General features: G+C 39.6%; 1 protein-coding gene across 9 annotated transcripts in view; it reads right to left on the bottom strand.

The window, feature by feature from the left end:
* CLIP1 (CAP-Gly domain containing linker protein 1) overlaps nucleotides 1-22387 on the bottom strand; it is an 87309-nt gene that overhangs the window by 62211 nt on the left and 2711 nt on the right. For 5 of the 9 annotated variants that reach the window (XM_064521953.1, XM_064521952.1, XM_064521957.1 and 2 more), the window contains exons 3-5: nucleotides 21722-21960; nucleotides 2425-2620; nucleotides 557-1128 (exon numbers count right to left, since the gene is read on the bottom strand). In XM_064521953.1, coding sequence (XP_064378023.1) covers nucleotides 557-1128; nucleotides 2425-2518 — 666 coding nt within the window. In that variant the 5' untranslated portion in view covers nucleotides 2519-2620; nucleotides 21722-21960. Of the gene's footprint in view, nucleotides 1-556; nucleotides 1129-2424; nucleotides 2621-16588; nucleotides 16611-17579; nucleotides 17686-21721; nucleotides 21961-22387 lie in introns of those variants that run through there. The other 4 variants (XM_026114494.2, XM_026114501.2, XM_064521954.1 and 1 more) reach the window with 3 other exon arrangements.

Here is a 22387-nt window from a genome sequence, read left to right as displayed (position 1 = left end):
AAAGTGTTTAAACTAACAGAACTTCCTTTTAAGAGTGAAAGGGATACATCAACAGAAGCATTTGTGGTTCTGAATTTATGAAGGGCAGCCAAGTAACATGGCACATCACCAGCAGAACATGCAATTCCTGGGTGATCACCGGCATTATGAGACTACTTATGTTGCTGCCCATCAATCCTTCATCTGTTAGCTTTGTAAAGACTTTTTTACCTGAACAGCTCAGTTTCTACTTAGCATGACCCTAGTTCTTAAAGTTATGGAAAGATAAGCTACAAATAGTTTGCTACCAAACAAAGGGTTTTATTAAACACTGGCAAAAAACGATAGAATAAAAACTGCCAAACTAACCATTTTATGTTGGTACTGGGAAGATCTCCCTATAGTATGCAAAACTGCATGTGAAGAGCTTGTCCACGTGAGAAAGTTAATGTAAAGAAAGCTAGAGTAAAAATGTACACTATCTGAACCAGGGTAGCAGAAGAGAAGTTTTGAGTATTAGCAAAAATTACAATTCATCATTCAAAAAGCAGACACAGAAGCTGCAGGGAAATCTTACCAGAACTCGATCTCCAATTTTAAGCTCCCTTTCTCCTTTCTTCACAGATCCTGCTTCAGAGAGATTTGATATAGATTCACTTGCAGTTTTTGAAAGATTGCTAATTTGAGAAGGAGTTGAGTGCTCCTTAGCAGCAAGTGGCGAAGTCTTTTGTGGAATTCCTGAAGGGGGAAGTGCAGCAGGGGACGAAGACACCACACTAGCAGCTGATGTGGAAGTTGGGGATGTAGCTCTAGAAGCATGAGCTGTCTGCGTACCATTAGCTTCATCTTCCGTCAGCACTTTTCTTGTCAACTTTGATGGTCTTGTAAATATTCCTCTCAAGGGTTCACACTGGAAATACCGAACTCCAGCCACAGAGCCGTCATTCTTACCAATTGGTTCATCTAGAACAATCCCTGCCCATTGTCCTGGAGCAAACTGCGTTTCACCAAGAAACTGAATAAAGCCAGGTTTATTTCCATTGACCCAAACACGTTCCCCAACTCTGAAATCATCCACAAACTCATCATGTGCGTCTGCAGTGGTTGTGCTTGAGGACTTTTCACTGGAAGCTGCTTTTTCTGCAGGAGCTAGAATCAAGCACAATGAGAAAGTAATAAGCATCAAATATACTAATATTCCACTGGGCTTCATTAATTTGTTTCAATTTAGTGAGCGTTTGGAAAAGCATGATTTCTAAGAGGAAGAGTACAATTCCAAGTTTTCTTACCTATGAAAATACTGTAATCTCTGGAATACATAATTCAAAGTCTAAGGACAGAGACAATGAACGCATTTAACTTAGTCTTTACAATATTTTAACTGAACGCTAGAAGTCAAAGCTCAAAAACTAAGCAATCATCTTTATCATGATCACCAAAAAGTTTCTCCAAAGAAAACTACTTGCTTCAGGTGAGTGAAAAAGTAGAATTCTGAACTAGGCTAAGGACTGTCAAGGATGTATGTGAAATAGCTATCTCGCAGGATAACTAGATCAATCTAAATGAAAATTGCTTCATGGCTGACACAACCCAAGTTGTTTAAACTAAATCATTTACGATGGCCATTTGGTACCTAAATTCTTCAGTTCCTCTAAAAACTCCATCTTGAATGTCTAATTACATTTGTTAAAACTGAGAAAACAGCTACTTTTTCAGTGAAGGATTAAAATATACACAAAAGCTTTAATCCACAGAAAGCTCACATCCTGGTAGCCAGCAACAGTTTTTAGTGTCTTGATTTCCAGTACTATACTTTAACCGTAAGGTTCTTATTCCTCTTGAGAGCATCAGCAGAGATGCTTATTTAAACAGCCTTACAAAAGCTAGACTTCAAGACCCTCTGCTACTTGCAAACTTCTGTTAGTGTATCAAAAAAAAAAAAAAAATTTAGATGTCCAACAATGAATATAATTGCTTAATTATTTGTGACGATTCTTAGAGCAGTTGTATATAATTTTATACATTGCTATTTTAGGAGAAACATGGAACAAAAAAGCAGGTTTGCTGTACTTAAAAAAGTACATCTCAGCCAGCAAAACTGAAAATATGCTAAATAATTGTGGCAGCTGCTTTCCCTCTACTGTAATTTGTTGAACTGTTTTCAATTGGAAGTGGGGGTATGCTAGGATAAAAGGGTTTTTTCTGCATTCCACCATGCTTTCAACACTACAGCATTTGCCTTTTAAAAAGAGTTTGTTTCAAACTAAAATTGCATTCAGTTAGTAAAAATCAGACTTTACTGCAGGTTTTATGTCATTTTTGTTAGATCAGAAATACGAGCAAAAATAGCTTAGTATAAATAGTATATAATCATAGCTGTCAAGTTACTTTTTGTTTGAAGAAAAGATGAATAAGCAAAAGTTAAGATATTTAAATATTCATTACCAGCTGCAACAGATGCAGGTGTTTTCAGTAACGTACTCCCAGGCTTGGTGATCTTTGAAGGAGCCTTAAGTCCACTTGGTTTTAACATACTCATCTTTCTGCAATGCCAGTGTTAATCTTCTTCACCTGTAGTAACTATCTTTCTCCTAACATGGATACAGTATGTTCTTCTCTGTTTTCCACCTCTGGATTAAACCTGTATATAAAAATATTAGACACAAAAGAAAAAAAAAAATCAGTATTTTAACCCCTGCAGAATAAAGAAGTTACTACATGGCAGCTTGTGTATGAAAACACACAATAAAAGCTGCTTTACAGTAACAACTAGAAGCATTTCCCAGGATAGCATTTCCAGCCCTTCATTTCTTGAAAGGCATTTCCTATTAAAAGACACTAAGTCTGAACTTAAAACATCAAAATAATTCCCTTTGCTGAATGCTGATGTATTCATCTTGAGCTTTAAACTAAAAGGCTATTTTAAGAAAGAAAAACAAAGCCCTTAACAGCATTACTAACAACATTACGCATAGATATAATCGCTCTGTGCACCCTACTGTTTTAAGTCACATTTTTCAAGTGCTGCAACATGCCAGCAAAAACAACTTGAAACTAGAGAGCTAACTACAAGAGAAGTCAAGAGAACAGGGAATTTCAGGATAAAAGGGAAGAGTTTTTTAAGAATTTATTGGAACTGAAAAACTAAGATGGATCAACAGCGCTAGATGTTTACAACTAAAAAGTAAACATCCACCTCAGCTCTGCTGGACTCAGACACTTTAGATCACCAGATACCTCAGCTCACAGTCCCCAACACAGTGCCCCAGCTACAGCCCTCTGGACAGAGGAGGAGGAGGGACTCTTCCCTGCGTTGCTAGGATAAAGTGCTGCTCTGACTTGGAAGCCAGCTATAAGCTTTTCGGGGAAGTATGCCACGAGGTTTTTGCCACAGAAGGCATCTTCCTTTCGGTTACAAAAGCTTTAGAAAGGCTTTTTAATGTATATTGTGAATTCAAAGCCAAGCTGTAAATTGACTGGTTCCCCCCCCCCCCAAAAGCATAAACTGCTCTTCGTGAACATAGCTTAGATATTTACTAAGCTCTATATATATCTATAGCATATATATATATACGGCTTTGACAGAACAAATATGCCCACTTAAAAACCACCACCTACCTAAACAAAAACCTAAAAAATACAAAGGAAATGTAGACATGTGGCAATGTCAGACTGTTTGCTCAGATTATGACAAACAAGAACTGTAAAGCAGGTCTCAGCCCTGCTATTTACTCAGCATCTTGGCACCAGTCGCTCCCTACGCACAGGCAAAGGGCTGGCCTACTGCAGATTGCCCAGAAGCAGTGTTACTAGCACCCAGGTGTGCATGCCAGGCACACGGTACATTTAAAGGCAAGAGAGATGCTAGTAAGGAAGAGACTGCTATGCTATAGTAATGAAGACTAAAGAGAAAGGCCACCCATGTTTTTACCTACTAGTGTAAGTTTTACCTCTCATGTATTGTTAATAGCAAGCACATCAGTGTTCCTAAAAATCAATTCACTGTGAAAAAGGAGATTGTCAGTCACACAGCTCTGTGAACCTATATGACAAAGTGAAACATTCTCCTGCTATTTCAAGATTGGCTGTGCCAAATTTAAGCCATTTTCTAATTAGCCTGCAATAAATTTATACTTTAAAAAGCATTAATTACCACCTCAGCTGTATGGTATTTGTCTACAATTTAAGTTATGCTGCATGAAACCTCTGAAGTAGCATTGTGCAGGTTGCTGAACACTTCTTCTCCCAGCACTACCAGAAGTACGACACCCACCCATCTGCAGTTATGGCTCCTAAAGAGAAAAATTTCTCTGCTCTTTCTGTAAGATAGACGTCAATCTACTATTAATTTTAAAATGGGAGCTTTCATATCCACAAACAGCAAAGCAGAGAGTGAGATCTCTGAAATCGAAGTACAGGGAGAGGTATGGCCCTGTTTCTTCCCAACCCATCAAAATTCATGGAAGGAGCAAACTGTATACAATCATGCCAAACTTTGTGGCTTGATAAAGAAATACAGATGTGTTACAAAGAAATGCCATTGAGATTAGTGCGAGATTTATTTTTGATAAAGGAAAACCAAATCAAGTAATTTTCATTTTTCAAAGTTTTAGAAAGATCAGAAAACAAGTGTCATCATTGTCTGGCTCTTATACCGAATCAAGAGGAATGTTAAATAAATTTTGTTTTGCATCATTACAATTGGTAATTAACAGATCTATACCTAGGCTACATGAGCACTTTACATTACTCTGAAACAGTAAGCTATTCATCTAAAGGCTTATAATGCAGCTGATCACCAATTGCGTCTGTAACCCATTTCGGACAGCTCCAAATAATGCACTACCACAACACTTCCTTTCAAATCAGTCTCATGTTACATGTGGAGAAACCCTAATTAATGTTGATTCTATTAGTAAAAGCACAGTTCACTTCAGAATTATCATACTGAACAAGTATCACCCAGAATGAATAAAGACAGCTCAGTACTCATAACTTGTGTTCATGCTATAATGAAAGATCTCATGGGCCTGTCTCCATTTGTTTTTTATTTTGCTTTTCAAAAGAAATGGCTATTCTAGGTTTTTTTTGCAAACAATCACTAAGAGGACTCCATTATGAAAAGTAACGCAAGCACTGAAATCCCACCAGGAGTACGGGCGGGAAGGAATGGTTAGAGAATGGGCACACTGCGCACAGCTGAGAAACTGTTTTGAAAACAGATTTCTACTGATCTTCCTCACTGCTAAAAATCAGAACATTACATCATCACTAGCCATATAAAAATGGGTCATGTGGTCTCCAATGGAAAGAAAGGGAAAAAGGAGAAAGGCATCATTTGACCAGAGCACAATTACTCAACCCTACAAGACAATTAATTCTACAGAGCCTCAGGAACCAAGTTGTCACTATGCAGCAGCTCTCTTGAAGAGTCTTGCACTCACATCCTTCATCTTTCAGTGGGAATACAACCCCAAAGTGGCAAATTCATCTAGAAGAAAAACAAGTAGAGCAGAAAACAAGCAAAAAAAGGCTGCACAAACCTAAAAGAGCCATTGAGATCTGGTAGTTCTTTCTTTTTTCCCTCCTCCTAACTATATGATGGTGCCAGCTGATCACTACTGGTTGCAATACCAGGTCACGATAAAGGAGGTTTTGATACAAACACAAATGCAAGAATTATCAAGGTCAGAGTTCTTTGCAGTTCACAGACCTCTGTCAGTGGCAAACACAAGATTTATGAAAATTCAACTTGGCTCAAAGGCAAGATACAAGTTCTCCTCTAAAAAAACCTGCTTCCTAAAACCAGGAAGCAATATTCTACCATTATAATGTTTTTGAAACTGGCTATTCAAGTGCTTTTGGACTGAAAAAAAAATATATATAGGATAGGTGGGTACAAAATATAATGATAAAATACAAATCTTGTGTAAATCCCCCCTCAATTACATCTTGCTTTTGAATAGCCAGTTTCAAATGATTATTAAAGAAAGTTTTAAAAGCTTTGGTCAACAGAAAGCTAGAACATTCTAATACCGCATTTCTTGGCGTGAGGCACTCATTCATATTTTAATCCTGCTCTCCACAGTCATGGGTTATGTATCTGCTGTGTCATTTGCTTTTTTCAACATACAAGCCTTCAGCTAGGCCGAAAGTAACACAATCTCTTGTGCCCTGGGTTCAGTGTTACTGAAATTGCAGCTTAATGCAACAAACTGCTAAAATCTAGGCAACTCATTTTAGTATGTTACTGTCTTATTGCAATAGTGAAAATGCAACTTTGACTTTTAGAAAGAACCAAGATCTTCATTTTCATATTAGCACTTCATAACAGAATTCACAAAACGCTGGAAGTCCTTAACTTTGCATCAAGTGATTTTAAGTATTACATAGTTCAGAATTTCCTCACAGGCTCCAGATGACAATTTTCTCTTATGAGAATTAAAATGTGTTAGTAACTAACTACTTGTCTTGAATTGTTCACTTTCCTTCCTTGAATCCTCTTTGGCTCATCTGCAAAAGAATCTAGATTACCAACAGGCAATAACTTAACTGAAAATTTCCCAAAGATTGTATCAGGAAACTATGGAAATGCTGAGAAGAAGTCTAATAATCTGTCCTGTTTTGGTGTTCAGAAAGCCACACATTCCACCTAAACAGTAACCATGCTCAAAGGGGAGATTTTAAACACAAGCTTTGCACTTGGGCTGCTACTGGTGGGAACTGCAGTTGCCAGCAGTTCTGTTGCATGTTTAGTTTTATCAAATACATACCAGACTGTCACCAAGGCTGGAACATTAAAAAATTAATTAATTAATTAATTTCAGGACATGTGAGATGCTACGGCAGAGATATCAAACATATGACTTGCTGAAATTATGGTTTCATATATGACAGTGTGTTCCATTTTCTTTTTTAAAAATAAGGTGGAAAATCAAAGAATCTGATTCAATGAACTGCAATTTTTTTCTGTGTGGACTACTACAAATTTTCAAATGCAGATGCGAAGCTTTGCATTGCCAATTTGCTTACTCTCCTTAGTTACATTTCACAGATCTCTTGGATGTAGTTCACGGACCACAGGAATCCATAAGCCATAGGTTGAAAACCACTGGTCTAAGAAAATAAATTCTAATACACTGATAACAGATATAAATTGTGTTGACAGGTTATGATAAAAAAATTAACCATACAACCCTGAGTTAAAAATCATACAGCCACACAGTTCTGAAGTTTTTACCATTCGCTGCGGAAATATACTTTTGTCACTCAGTTTAGTGGGATGATTTTGATGTGCAGTATTATCTTTAGTCTTAGAAACAGTCAATTTTCATGAGCGACAAGATATGGAAAGAGCCCAAGTCTGAAGTAAATAAATCAGAGGGAAGACACTCATCACTGGAGGAGGGAGGGGAAGCACGCTCACTTAAAGCATCTCAGACTGAACTCCCAGAAGTTTAGACATCCAGAACTGCTGATTGCTTTAGAAAATTTAGACCAGAATATGTAAGTGAAGAGAAAGACAAAGCACATTTTAGTGAATACATCATATGAACTGCTGATTTGGAATTTGAACAGATGCATTGACTTGTGGTCAAGCTGTCTAATCCTCTAAGAAAACATCTAAACCTCAGTGCAAATAAATTTGGTACGCTGTTCCTGCTCTTTGCACCACCTCAAAGCACAGTACTTTCCAGCAGTCGAAAGAGGAATTCCTACAATAGAAAAAGGGCCAACCACTGCTGTTTCCTTCAGAACAGTATTTCCAACAACTAGTACCCAAAAATCTACATGCACAATCAAAAAGGGAAAAAGGTTAAAGTCATAGGTCACTCCACGTAAGAACCCTGTAGTCATGACAAAAAGAAAACAGTACCAGTAGCTCTTTAATCTTAGCTGACATCCGAGAAGCGTGCTGCCATCGCCATACTCTCCTTCCTTGGGACAGGTAGTGCCAACATTAAAGTAAAATGTTTCATCTGATAAAACATTTGAAACTATGACTTGACAATTCAAGGAAGAAACATTTGCTAACATTACACCTCGCAACGACCATGGAACAGATGCAGTGTTTCCATGGAGAAAAGCAAGCTGTCTGTAAATTTGGTGTGGAAACAAAGAGGACATTCTAGAACGGAGCAGCATAATGTCTGAATTGACTCAAAACACAGACTGCGTAACGCAGTCTTTGCGTGCCGACACATGCAATCTGACCCTGCGCAGTGTACTCTGAGACCAGAGCACTGCTCTCATGTGGTTTTTTGGTACAATAACAAAGTGAGACAATTAGTTTATGAACGATCATCCACAACTGGTCATGCGCAAGTTCTTCAAAAAAATTTCAAATTAAAAAGATTAGTATTAAATTCACAGTTAACATCATTAAGAGACTAAATATTGTTGGAAAATGCCTTTCAAGGCCAACATGCTTCTAATCTTAAAAAAAGACAGCTTCAACTTGCTAATTCTGCTAAGTATACTGATGCTTGCAAAACAAACCTTAAGACTAATACATACTAAATAGTCTCAAATATTTGTGTACAATAAATAATTCTGCTAGGCAAAGTAAATCTTCTGGAGAACTCTCAGGGATCTGTTACCAGAGAAGATCATGTTTAATCACTGTGGTAGTCGAGCAGTAAGAATCTTAAAAAAACAAAACAAAACCAGTTCTAACCCTGACGAGAAGAAAATATACTGACATGTACAAAATAAATCACAAATTCCCTTCTGTAGAAAAATGATATGGAAAATATATTTCAAAGATCACCACAAACCAGGAACTTCACTTTCCTAAGGGAAAAAGTAACTCATCACATGAAGCATTGTGCTTGAAACAGCAGTCTGAACAGCACTGCTTGAGTATTTTTCACACTCTTGCCAAGCTTTCAAAAGCTCATGAATCACGCCTCAACAATCCTGACAGTGCTTCAGAGATAGTAACCTGGAAGAGTTTTCTTTTCGTCCAGGAGTTACTCCAAGGGCTAAGACCCTTCATGGTTATAAATGCTCACAACTCTGAAAACATTTCCAGTGTTAAAACATAGTGTTCCAAAAGCAAATACTTTAAAATTAATAAGCATCTTTCACATTAATCAAATCTACTGTTTATAACAGTTCTAACAGTTATATTTGTGGTGTACCAGACTGATACTAGGTTTCTGTAAAAGTGAGGATACGTATTGCCCAAAGCAAATAAAATAAAGCTTTTAATAGAATTTAGAGGCTTTCAAAAATTATACACAATTTAAAAATATAACCACATTTCAGTTTTAAACAAAATAAATGCCTTCACATTGCATTACTGTTTGTCTCTTTCTGCCTCTTTAGTAATATTTCTCTCTTTGAAACAATGTCCCAGATCACAGAGGCCAACTTCTGAAAGGTTCAGACAGGAATCAGATGAATCCATGAACAGCAGGTCCACAAACTGACTAGATAAGGGCATATCCACCACCATCCTTTCTAAAATAATGCTGAATGATGTGGACGTACAAGGGGGATAAACTGCAGAAAGCGTCCAGGCTCACATCCCCGCCCAAACAGCATTTTCTAGTGCCACTGTCTTATTTTGATTCCAGGGAAGAATATGAACATAGTGCCCCACTACCACAAATTATGCAGTCAAATTGCCTGTGTTTTGGGAAATTGTAAAGTCAGCACACCCAGAGTGGAGGAGATGAGCCTCATCCCCAAGCAATAATCTTCTTCACCATGGTGCCTTCTCTGCCAGGTGCTGGGAGAATACTTGGCTAAACTGGCCATCGGTCTGTCCCAGTAGGCATTTCTTATAAGACAGATATCTGCCTCTATCCAAACACATGTATTTATACAATGTATACATGTACATTTGCCTTACATAAAGGCAAATAAAGTCTCTTTCATTTATATGGAAGTCTCTTAAAAAAAAAAAGTTGGTCATTTTGAGTTTCATATAGATACAGTCATAAACTCATTTTCTTCAGATTATATCTTTATTTGATACTTCGAGTACTCAATTTCATTATGTTCAAGTGCACCCAGTGTGGCAGGGGTACTAGACTTCTGCCCTGTAGAACTGAGTCTAGCTGAGGTACTTCATGCTGGGCAACCAAAAAGACTGGATTATCCATATCCAGTTTTACAAAAGTTGGATTACATTTACAATGAAATAATGCCTCAGCACACAATATCCATTACGAATGTCACACTAAGCCTCACAGACAGTTCTGGAATAATTATAAGTAGTTAAACCAAAAAGATGAATTTGGAAGCCTTCACGCATTAGCTTTTCATAACTTCTCTTGTAGTAATGCAACACACTTTGTATTCTTACCTATTTCCTACTTAAATACAACTATTTTGGAGCCATAAATTCACATCAAGGTCTCTTTGCATTTATCCACTGAAGTTAATTAGATAAATGGCAAGTAAACTACTTTAGGAACCTAATGGTCATTGCACTTAGTGCAAATTCAACATGTATTTTCACCTCCAAAACATTTACGGAATGAGTAGCAAATTCTGACGGAAACAGGCCAGAAAGAACACTGTAGGCATTTGACAGCTAACAAAGCAAACCACAAACAGCAGCTACTGTTACAACAGCCTCTATAGTGGTCACTTTTAAACTGAATTGATTATCTTAATGTTGCTTAAGAATTCAGCTGCACTGTTCAGTGATGAGACTATGGGATTACACAGGCATCTTCAAGTATCATTTAAGTTGAAGTGAATAGAATTTAAGAGAGAATTTAAATAGAATACCGAAGATAAAGAGAATTAAGGGAATTTAAGAATTTAATAAAGTAAGGGTCAGTATTTTGGAGTCTGTATGTGACTACTCATTCAACACGGAGCAATTAGGAGAAAGAAAGCATTTAAGCACTATTCAGCATTTAAAAACACAACTTTAGTCTTATTTTTGTCTTCCAGAAACCATGGATTTTGATGTCAATTGAGCAAGGAATATGATGACATGAATACATTAAGTACATCACTACAATAAGAAGAGACACCAAAAATATGCACCGTTTAGTACCATGTTTATGTGCCACAAGAGTCTATTTATTCGGATTACTAGGTGCTATGCTTACTGCCAGCATCAAAATATATGGACTGGTAGGTGCCTATCAAATTGGTGTTTTGTACTTCATTTTTAAGGATAGAAAAGATCTTGCATTTAAAACTCAGATAATGGCTCAGTTTATCAAGTGCAGGAAATAAAAAGAATTCAGACCTTTCTCCTAAGCACATCATTTGCAGATACTCATATAAGAAATAAAGAATACCCCATAGTTTATATAGAATCACTCTTCTTATGACACTTGAATATATTTCACTTCAGCGCATTCCAGCCCAATCCAGCATAACCTTCACATAAATTCTAGACAAGTATACCCTTCACAAAGGCAAATTCTCATCCTGCTTGAACCACAAAGCCTCACTTTCTCATACTGGTTTAAAATTCTTAATATGAATGTGAATATTTTCAGGGACAGACTCTTGCATAAGTTCATCTCTGATAATTTAATAGTTATACCCAGTTAAAATAAATGGAATGAAAGCAATCCCTCACTCTTCAGCAGTGCCTTCAGAAGACACTACCAGTATTACTCCAGGAAATTACTTTAGTATGCAAGCTTTAGTATTTCTATGCAACTCAAAATATAATTTACTCTGGCTATCTTAAAGATACAAAGCCAAAACGTTTTAAGAAGTTGGGAAGTATGCCTATTAGCATGACACAGTTCTTTTGAGAGTATCATTAGTCTGATGAACGTAACTTGAAGCAAAGAGTGGCTGACAAATTACTCAAACTATATCACATCTTTATCACCACGAGTGGAGATCTTGCAAATCTTTGAACTCTGTTACAGAGGGCACCACTTTAGATGTAGTCCGAAGCAACTATCACGTTCAGCGAAACAAAGACACTCAAAGAATATTCAGAATAGCCCCAAGACTGTAATGTAAACACTATGTGTTGTCATCACTTATACCTCCATCAGGCAACCATCACACCACAGTTTAAGGACTTCCACACAAATAGCTACTGGTTTCTTTGTATCCGCAAAGGATGAATTTCCATTTATTTAAAATCTCAGAAGACAACTCCTATCTTATTGCACATTTAGAGGGACTCGGGAGGAACAAATCTTATTTGGGAAGCAATCCAAAAGTCCCACAATACTGACCTCATTAGCTTTAATAACATTAATCTAGACCTCAACCAGTAATTTTATAGAGTTGTTTTTTAACTGAGACAGATAGTAGATGCTATATTTCTAGGTTGTGCAGATGACTTGAACATTTTTCTTTTCAGCCTGAGTTCACAGACCTGTAACATATTAAGGACCAAAGGCTTTTAGCTTATCTTCCAACCCCAAGGCTTTTATGATTGCCAAGCCTGCATATAACTCTTTCTCCTTTGATTTTGAACCTGCTGGTTAATTTAAACTAGATTAAATAAAAAGCAGGAGGTTTCTAAGATAATTACATTCTTACAAGTTCCACAGAAGAGACCAACAGGTAGGTGGGAGACTTGTGTTCAAATAGCCTTGAATTTCTTCCAGTAACTTCAGATCAGACCAACTAATTTTTAAAGCTAAATGGAAAAGCCAAACTGTTGCCACCAATACACTTAGCAGCACAAGATTATCAGTATATATGAAGATGATACAAAATTTGAATATAATGCAATTAGAAAGGCAAGTACCATGAGACACAAATCTATTGAAAATTACATGTTTTTAGCGACATTGCTAAATGGCTAAATAAGAGACATGGCTGTCTCTCTACCATGGAAAGGGAAGGATCTTCACTGGAAACTGAATAGACTGGATTCTGTCTGCACACGTTTGAGAAGGAAAGGGAAAAGGCAGGACAAATTCCTACGGCTGAGAAACTGTACTACAAAAGATACTAAAAGGCTTAGGATCTCAAACCATCAGTCAGACATTACAATGATGCTATGAGAAAGGTAATTCATTAAAGCTTCTATTTATGGATTTTAATTCTGTATCAAGGACATTTTAAGTCACCCCATCTTATCATTCTGTAACCTACTATGCTCATTGAGATTCCTAAATGCCTTGAGATCCTCAATAAAAAAAAAAATACCACTGAAAGATGAAGACATAGATTTTTGAATATGAAGCATGGATAAGAGAGGACTCAATGTCTGTAACAGTTTAAAGTTATTTTTGGGTAGCAATATTATCAGTAATTCTTTCTAAATCTATGTAGCTAATTCTAAACACAGTCTGTTCAAATTTTTAGAGAGATTCCCACCTTTAATTAACAAAGGAAGAGCTAATAACTGTTAACAAGCCAAAAAATTCACAGAAGATACGATGCAAACTCTAACACTTCACATTGCCCGCGTACACATGCATTATAAAAATGTCACCACTACAGTCTATTAAAAGACTAGAAAGCACATGATCCTCCTAAACACACATCATTCTCTACAGAATGAGTCAAGGATTGAGATGGAGAGAAAGTTTTCAGAGGTGAAAGTACATTACTCTACTGATAAGCCCGTTAGGAATACTTATTTTTCTTCCTAATTTCTTTTCCCCAAGGAGATTCCTAACTGGGTTTTCAACAGCCCTCCATTTCAATAACAAAAAGAGTATTTTATCTGACTACCAGCACTGGCTTCTCCTGATGATAATGCACTTTAACCATCTTAGTAAGTGCATTCAGTCCACAACAGCAATTATGATTTTGGAACAACAGAACATAAACTAAGTTATTTGAGATCTAAAGTTTAAATGAAAGTTTGAGAAGGAAAATATCACCTCCTGTCATCCTCAAAACCAAGTACATATAAACAAGGACATACAGCTACTAACTAATATAATTACAACTGAAGTAGCTGAAGCAAAGATACCACTTTTTTACAGTAAGAATTTAATTTTAACAGACTTGGATGAAACTGTAACTATTTCACACTTCTCAAAAACAAAGTCAGCAATCCTTTTTTAGCTCTCAGTGTTCTTACCTTTTTAAATAGTACCATGACTGCTGCAGGGCTGGCATATAATAAGCCAGAAGTACAAATACAGAGCTTTGATAAATAGCGCTCTGATTCAATGGATCATGCTGTCAAGCATAGAGGCAGAATCACAGAGACAGATAAGCTAACTCTGTCACTGAGTTTCTCTCATTGTCTTGCAATTTCTCGTCAAAATAAGCTAAAAATACAGACAGCAAGAATATAAAGATTAAGAAAACTGCACAGCTTTTATTGGTGTTCCTTCTTAGAAAAGCAGAATGGATGTTTCAAATTAAAGGAATGGATGGTACCATTCACCCAAAGATCTCACGTTTGAGTTTGTACAGGACAGCTGGCCAAGAGCTCCAGGTGGAAAACTGTTAAGCAGGTGGTAGGGTAGAAACTAGCACATTCTGTTCGTAGAATACATCTTTTAAATCCTCTCCAATCTTTCTGAAGCCATGGACTAGACACCAGATTTGTGGGTATTTTAAGGGTCAACTGTGCCACTCTCCTAGGTCATGTGCGTGCAGCATCACTTTGCAAAAATGCCTATATAAGCCAGACACCTGGACAAGCACAAACATATTAGTGGACGTTTGAAATCATCAGAGGCAGGAACCATGCTGCCAACAGAGCTGGCTTCAGTTCTGCTGGTCAAGAAGAACAAAATGGTTGCTCCAGTAGAAATTGGCACCCAGCTCAGGGCAGCTGAGATTACAGCTAACGCAGGATATAATTGCCTTTCATTAAATAACAAAACACCATCCAACTGAAGCATTTCTAAACATGCCAGTCCAATAAGGATTCCAGTGCGTTACTTTTTTATAATGCCAGCAGAGCCAGTCGTCCCCAAGGAAAGCCAAAGAATTAAACAAGAGCTGCATTTGTTCATGGCCATCATGCTCAAACATTAGGAAACCTGCATTTAACATAGAGAGTTAACATTTGACCTGAATGTTTTAGAGAAAAAAAGAAATGCAGTTCTGAAAAATTATTTTGGCAAGACAGATTGCTTTATTTCTTTTGAGCAAAGATCTGTTTTGAAATATTCTCAGTCACTCCCCAAGAGAAACTTTAACATGGCTAAAAAGATAAATGGAGAAACACTAAAGAAATTATCCAACCTGTCCAACCTAAGTAAATAAAGGCTGTCCTGGATATTCACATTCATGTAGAAAGTCATATTAACCAGCATGTACGGGCACTGTTTCATCTTACAGCATAGTCACATGAGGAAAGAGGTGGTTTATTTTCTACAGTGCACCTCTGTGATGATAATACAAGACAGCTGTTTCCTCCACACACCCCAACACACTTGAAAGTTGAAGTCTTCTCCTTGAAAGGAACCATAAATATTCTGTAAAACTAAGAAAAGTACTTCCATGATTTAAGAATTATGTGGGTTTTTGAGGACTTTCTTTCCCTAAAATGAATTGAATTTCTTTACAGTATTTGAATCACAAACTTGAGAACACATTGCTAAACTCTAGCATTCAAAAACTAATGATTTTATACCACACAGTGACAGAGACATAAGTGAGGGTTTTTTTTAATCAAATTACAGCCCTAACATACCATCTCCCTCTTGATCTCTAAAAATATGGACATTAGATGTCACGTTTCCAAGCTCTTCTGCTTCAGCCAACATATCTCTCTCCCTTGAACACACACAAAACTTGGGTGCACTATTTAGTGCACTTTAGTATACGTAGGAAATCTTCTAGTGTGTATTATGGACTGGTTGGGAAGACAGAACCTTAAAATACCATAATCTTAAACCAAGAACTAATAATCTTCTATTTTCAGTATGCCATGAACCAGTTTTATCAGTAACTGAAGTTATACATTCCTTAGACTAAGATACCTTGCTGTTAAGAAAAAAAATTATTGATTTTTCTTCCACTGTATTTAATTTGCTATCTTGTTACATGCTGCAGCAGGTGCACGCAGACACACACTCATGAAAAATCACTCTCTGGCATTGCTATTTTCAGAATTGCGTGTATATTTCTGTTCCTAAAATAAAATTCTCAGCAAAGCAGCAGGCATAATAGCACTTCCTTTTTTGTAGCTCTTTTCTTCTTCCTACATATTAATACAGACATCACGTGTTTTTAAGTCTTTCCGCTCAAAGATCTCAAAGCAACTCATGAACTTTCACAAATCCCTAGGAGGTACTGCCCCCATTCTACAAACCGGGTAAGAAAGCAAGGGGGAGAAAAAAAACCCTCTTCATCTCACAAGTCATACCTTTAGTGAGGAGCACATACTGTCACAGACTACATTTTTTCCTTCATGTTGCATTTTAGAAGAGCTTTTTTTGGTAGTTTTCTTTTTTTAAAGACATACACAAAGGTGCTACACTGAGAGGGAAAACATAACTCCCGATTTCAATGCAGCAGGAGCCATATTAATGGGATGGTAACCAAAACAATTACCTTGCACCCCATGACAGCTGAGGCATGGAAAAGAGAGCGCTAAATTGCCTTAGGTAGCAGCACTAGTGATAGAGCGGAAAGCAGGAGGGGCCTACGGCGGCCTTTGTCAGGAGAGCCACAAGTCTGCCACGGGCTCTGAACATGGCTGAGCCGCCCCGAGCGGCGAGGCGATACACGGGCACCTCACCTGCAGGTCAGCAGCTTCCAGAAACGATGCAGGCACAGGGAGCGGAACTTAAAACCAGAAAAAGTCAAGGTAAACTAGAAGCCAATTCATTAACGAGGAAAAATGACAGCATATAGTAAATAAGTGTGGGATGCTGAAAACTGTAAGTCAGCGTTTAGCATGACCCCACCTACTCGAATCACGGATACCTATGTGCAGCTCCGCGCCGTCCGAGACGGAGAGGCAACACCTGCGCGGAGGACGCATCCGAACCGCCGAGGCCCTACCTGCCCCTTGGGAACCGCGAGGACACCCGAGCGTTTTGCAGCAGGGAGACGCGGACCCGAGTGAGCACCAGTTGATCCCCGTTTCCCCACCAGAGAAGCGGGGCTGGACGCGCGATTGAGGCGGCCACACTGGCTGCTGCCACCTCGGCCCTGCGAGGCGGGGGCACGTGTCGAGGCAACGCTCGATGGACGCTGCCCGCGGCCCTGTCCCGGCCGCAGGGCCATCCCTGGGGTGCAGGGTCCCTCGGGGCCGGGCCCCCACAACCAGCACGGGGTCCCTCGGGGCCCCCCAAACCGGCCCCTACCGCAGCACGAGGTCCCTCAGCACCCCGCCACCCCTCAGGCCAGGCTCCCCCCACACAGAGCGGCCCCGCCACCCCCCACAGACCCAGCTCTTCCCGCCACACCGGTCCCTCCACCCCCCCCCAACCGCCCCCCCCCCCCAAGACTGGCTCCTTCCCACCCCAGTCTCCCCCCCACACAGACCGGCCCCCCCCGGCGCCTCACCGCTGGCCACGCCGCTCCCGCCGCCGCCGCCGGGCGGCCCAACGCCGCCTCCCCGCCCGCCGCGGGCCCGAGCGGCGGCGCAGCGCGGCGCCCGGCCCGGCGGGACACCAGCACGGGAAGCGGAGGCCCCGAGGCGGCCGGCGGCTCCCGGCTCCCCTCAGACACCGCCGCGGCGAACCCGCCACCGCCGCGCGCGCGGGCCCCCGCGGCCGCCTCACCGTTGCTGCCGCCGCCTTCCACGGCCGCCAGCGCCGGGCGCAGCCCCTGCTGCCGCCGCCGCCTCCTCCCGCCCCTCTGCAGCGGCGGCGGCGCCTCCCCGGCTCGCAGGGGGCGGGGTGGGCGGGCAACGTCTGCGGCCGGCCGGGCCCGCGGCGCCGCGAGGCGGAGACTGCAGCAGAGGCGGCCGCTCCTCCCTGCCCCCGCTCCGCTTTCCCCTCGCCTCTCCGCCCGCTTCCCCTTTGTCTGCCCCTCCTTTGTTCGCCCGCGGGCAGCGGGAGGCCGCAGGTGGGTCCCGCCGAGGGGGCTGCGGCGGGGCAGCGCCCGGCGAGGCGGCCGCGGCGGAAAGAGCCGCTCGGTCTAATGCCCCCCTCCCCCCCGCCCTTTTTCTGCCGCTGAACCGCCCGCGGCCCGGGCAGGCCCCGCGGGTCCGCCGCCGCCGCAGCCCCCCGGGCGGGGCGAGCGCGCAGCCGGGCTGCCCTGGTCCCCGCCGCGGGGGTGACCTGGCCGCCGCGGCCCGAGCGGCCGGTACTTCCCCGCGCCGGCAGCAGAGCGGGGAGAGGAGCCGGGCGTGTGAAGCACGCTCGAATAACTTTGCTTGTCAGGTTTTCTCCATTTTCCTTTTGTCTTCCCTTTCGCTAAACTATAGAATATTTTAATTCTCATTCTGCCTATCAAGGAACACATGGGGACCTGGCCTTATCCCCTTTCCAAACTTTAAACAGCCACAGCAGTAGCTCCAACACCATCAGCAACAATTTTGGATCAATGTTCAAGGCTGAATGAAAGACCTCTGCTTCACTTCTCTTATAAATATGTAAGAGACCCAGCCAGAGTTGGCCTAAACCTCTGAATTAATCACAAAGCAAACCCCAGTTTGCAGTCTCATAGATCATTTGGTTTATGCGTGATACTCTTCAAACAAAAGGCTGATGAGAAAGCAGTTCCATTGCTGGAAAGCGACTGGAATTTGTGTTTCATTTTGGCTCCATTCTTTGGCATTAATCCAGCATGTTAAAGCACAAAGTGGTGTGACGCAGTCCCCCAAATAAAAGGTTTCAAACAGATCAGCATTTAGCAATGCTTGTTAGAATTTCACTTCCTAAGTGTTAAATAGAAGCTCTTTCTGTGACCATTAGATGTTAATTGAAACAGATACTCAAATCCACATACAGCCTCCCTGCAAAATTTTATAAAGTTTTGCTGAGTAGGAACTTGAGTATTTAAATATTAGATTGCATTTAAAAGTAAGAGCAGGACCTGCAAGCAATAGCTTAAAACAAGAATATGACCCTGCAACCCCTGCCTATGCAAATAAGCCTAAACACAGAAATTTTTAGTTAGGGTAAAAGCTAGAGACTCAGGCTCTAACTTTATAGAACAGCTATGTGAAACAGCTGTTGGCTTGTGAGCTACAGTTATGACCTTGTTTGTTTCTGGTATAACAGATTTGAGCTTTCTGTGCTGATCAAATGCTAATAACGTGTTTCCCTCTAATATATTGTTTTCTATAGGTCCCCTTCATTAGTTTGATTTTTTGTCTCAGGGTTATTAACATGTAGGTAGATTTCAAAGAGCATTCAACTTGATGCACAACATTAAAAGTTTTATTTAATAATATTAGCCTGATGTATTTAGTGTAAGATTAGCAACTAGAAGTCAGCTTACTACTGAAGATAAAAACTAAGAGTTGCAGCTTTGCTCTGCTCTTGCAGAACTTCTTATTCAAGCTTTAGTCAGTTTGAAGTTAGAGTAAAGCTTCCTTCTACATTGCCTATGAGAGGAGATGTACCTAGTAGATTTTGTAGTACTTGCAATAGAAGTCCAACAGACTCAGGTAGTTTGTTTAAACAGATTCTTACAAGCACTCCAATATCAAATTTTCCCAGAGCTCTATGAAGTAAGAAGTAGTAATGAACTAGCACATGGAAATTTAAGTGAAAAACAGCAACCTAGAAGAGTATTATTTTTATTTGCAGGTTGAATTAGTCAGGCTGAGTAAAATGCAAGCAGTAAAACAGAAACTGGGCTGAACACATAGCAGAAATTTGATTCAAACATTTGTAATACCTTTTTCTTCACTTCCTTGCAAGACTGAAGCTAAAAATGTCCTGTTTCTAAAACAGAACTGAGAATGATTTTGCATAGCTAAAAAGCTTCAACCTATAAAGAGGCTGTACCCTTGTTTTTGCATGTAATTCTAGTGAACAGAACCATAGCTGCAAGATCAAAGTCATCTTGTAGGCAACAAGAGAGCTGGTAATCCATCAGTCAACTAGTATCAACCTTCAAACCAAGAAAAAATAGCCTGAGAAAAACTGTAACTAAATTTTAATGAATTCATCCACATTACAAATGTCTGACTTAGTTTCTGTGTACCAGTTTACACTTAGATTGAGATATAAGCAGACTGTGATAATGACAAACATAGCTAGTCTGTTCACATCCACTTTGTACCAATCATTATAAAAAAGGTGCGAGTACTATAAATCATAGTACTATAAAGGACTAAATATGACTGGAAGCCAGCATATCTAATTCAAGTTCTAGCCCCTCTCCTTTCTGAGCTGCATGAGCAATTAACGCATTTAGACCTTTTCATGACTATGAAAACAAGCACTGCAGGATGCTCCAGGGAAATGTAGCTGACATAACTACTGGCATGCCAGCGACAAGTACAAGGACTACTTTAGATCAAAGAGAAATTATTCTCTTCAATAATACAGGAACATCACTTGAATTTGTTTCTGCCCTTTGTCATCTTTGTGAAGTGTCCAAAAGTATTAAAGCTTTCAGAATGGCTAAAATTTTATTCTTTAAGAACTGCATTTACAGATGTCCTTAGAGATCCATTTTTATATTCAAAGGGATATATGTATGCAAGGACAAAGGTCTAGAGTACATGTATGATTTTTTTTCATCTGAATGCACTCTTGAATATGTACATATAGCAACTCCTATATTGAAAGGATGGTCACACATGCTTCAGAAAAAGCAACTGCCTTTTTAGCAAGGAAGTACTGCTTCACAAATTCTGGCACAGAAATTGTGTGCTATTGTTTCCTGTAGTAGTTTCAGTCTTCACAAAAACACAATAGCATTTCTCCCCCTTTTAACCCAAGTGGCATGTCTTGCTCATATATTTACAGCTATATTGATACCAAGGAGATATAGTCTCTTGAAGTCTCATACTTACCCTACTATTTCTGGCTTTAAAATCATGACTGAGTAAAACCGACAGCTCATGATTGATAGGCTAGACTAGATGAAAAACAGTCCTTTTTAGTGTTAAGTATTATGTATCAAACTTAGTAATGCCTCCATTCTTTCTAGTATTTCAACTTTCATATTTCACTTTTTGTCTGCAAGAAGAGAGTTGCAAAAAATCATTGAGACAAGGTAGTTCTTTTCACAGCTAAGTCGCTTGAAGGACTACAAAATTTTTTCCCATTCCTAATGCACAGTTTTCCTTCACTAGATCAGCAGTCATAGAAAAGCCCTGAAAGTCCACAGTTCTTTTGCTGGAGTGCTACACAAGTCAAATTTTCATCCAATTTTACATTATTTGTTCTACCTAACATGGATAAAACAACAGTGAAAAGAACAGACAGTATTTGGAGTCCCTTTGCCATGCTCGATTAAACAAGGTACTTACTTTAACAACAGTAATCTTCACCTTGACTGTTCCATTTTACACATAACTGAGAAACTGTATTCTATTAAGAAAAAATAGACTGTGCAAGCAGAAGGTAAACATTCTACCACCTACATAAAATGCAACAAAAGCTGAATTGTCTCACCTACAGAGAGGCAGGGTTTGGGGGGATTTTTTGTCCTTAATGAGTGATGGGATTCAAAAGAAAGGGTAAATCCATTTTTAGTCAGTCACTGGATGACAGCCGAATATAAATTGCAAAATAAAATCTTATGTCAAACCTCTGTTGCATGTAGTTAAAGTTTAGGAAGCATCCAATAGTTACTTGCATATTAATTACCATCTTATGAAATCCACCCTGACTGTAAGCTTCTCCAAGACTAATCCCTACCTCTGAGTCATTCCCCCATCCCCCAATATGCAAGTATGACTGTCAGCTCTACCCGGTATTCTCAGGAACAACATCAGTCTTCAACGGCATTTACTTACCACACTTTTACGGTCTCTGGCACAAAATGAAGGTACTTGGGAGTTCCATGGCAAGCACCAATGCATTTGAAATACTTTCATTATATTTGAGCTTGTTGTTCTTATTATTCTTTTTCTTCAGCTAAGTGCTTATCCTGCATTACACAGCTTGCAGTAAAATAATTCTTCTTAGCAGCTACCATGTCTTTCAGGTATCTTCTAGAATCTCAGCTATTGTTCTTTCCATCACATTTTAAGCACTGTAAATTAGGTTATGAAAAATAAGTTAAGACCTCTTTTTTCCAGAAACTAAAGATAGCCACCAGACTGATGCCCTGAATTTTTTGCAGAGATTAATTTTTTTAGACATACATACATAAGCATTTTTAAATAGTTTTGCTTTTGCTGTTCAAAATGTTGTAAATGAATGTCAGTATTACATTAGCAGGAATATGTGGGAAAATTTGAGTGATGCCTGCTCACACTATACCCACCTCATTACAAATTACTCATTTTAGTGAGCTCTAATCTAGGTTATTATGCCACACCCATCACCATGAGAATGCAAGTTAAAGGTATCGGAAGTACTTTGTTATTCATCTTTTCTCAGATATTGCAGTTTCAATATATAAAAATGAGTAGTCACACCTGACAGATTCAAGAAATTAAAGAATTATACAAGCATCC

This window comes from Dromaius novaehollandiae, chromosome 17 (genome assembly GCF_036370855.1).
Source record: "Dromaius novaehollandiae isolate bDroNov1 chromosome 17, bDroNov1.hap1, whole genome shotgun sequence".
Classification (NCBI taxonomy): Eukaryota; Metazoa; Chordata; class Aves; order Casuariiformes; family Dromaiidae; genus Dromaius; species Dromaius novaehollandiae.
Note: the sequence above shows the minus strand (reverse complement) of the source record. Positions and strands in the feature narration are given on the sequence as shown.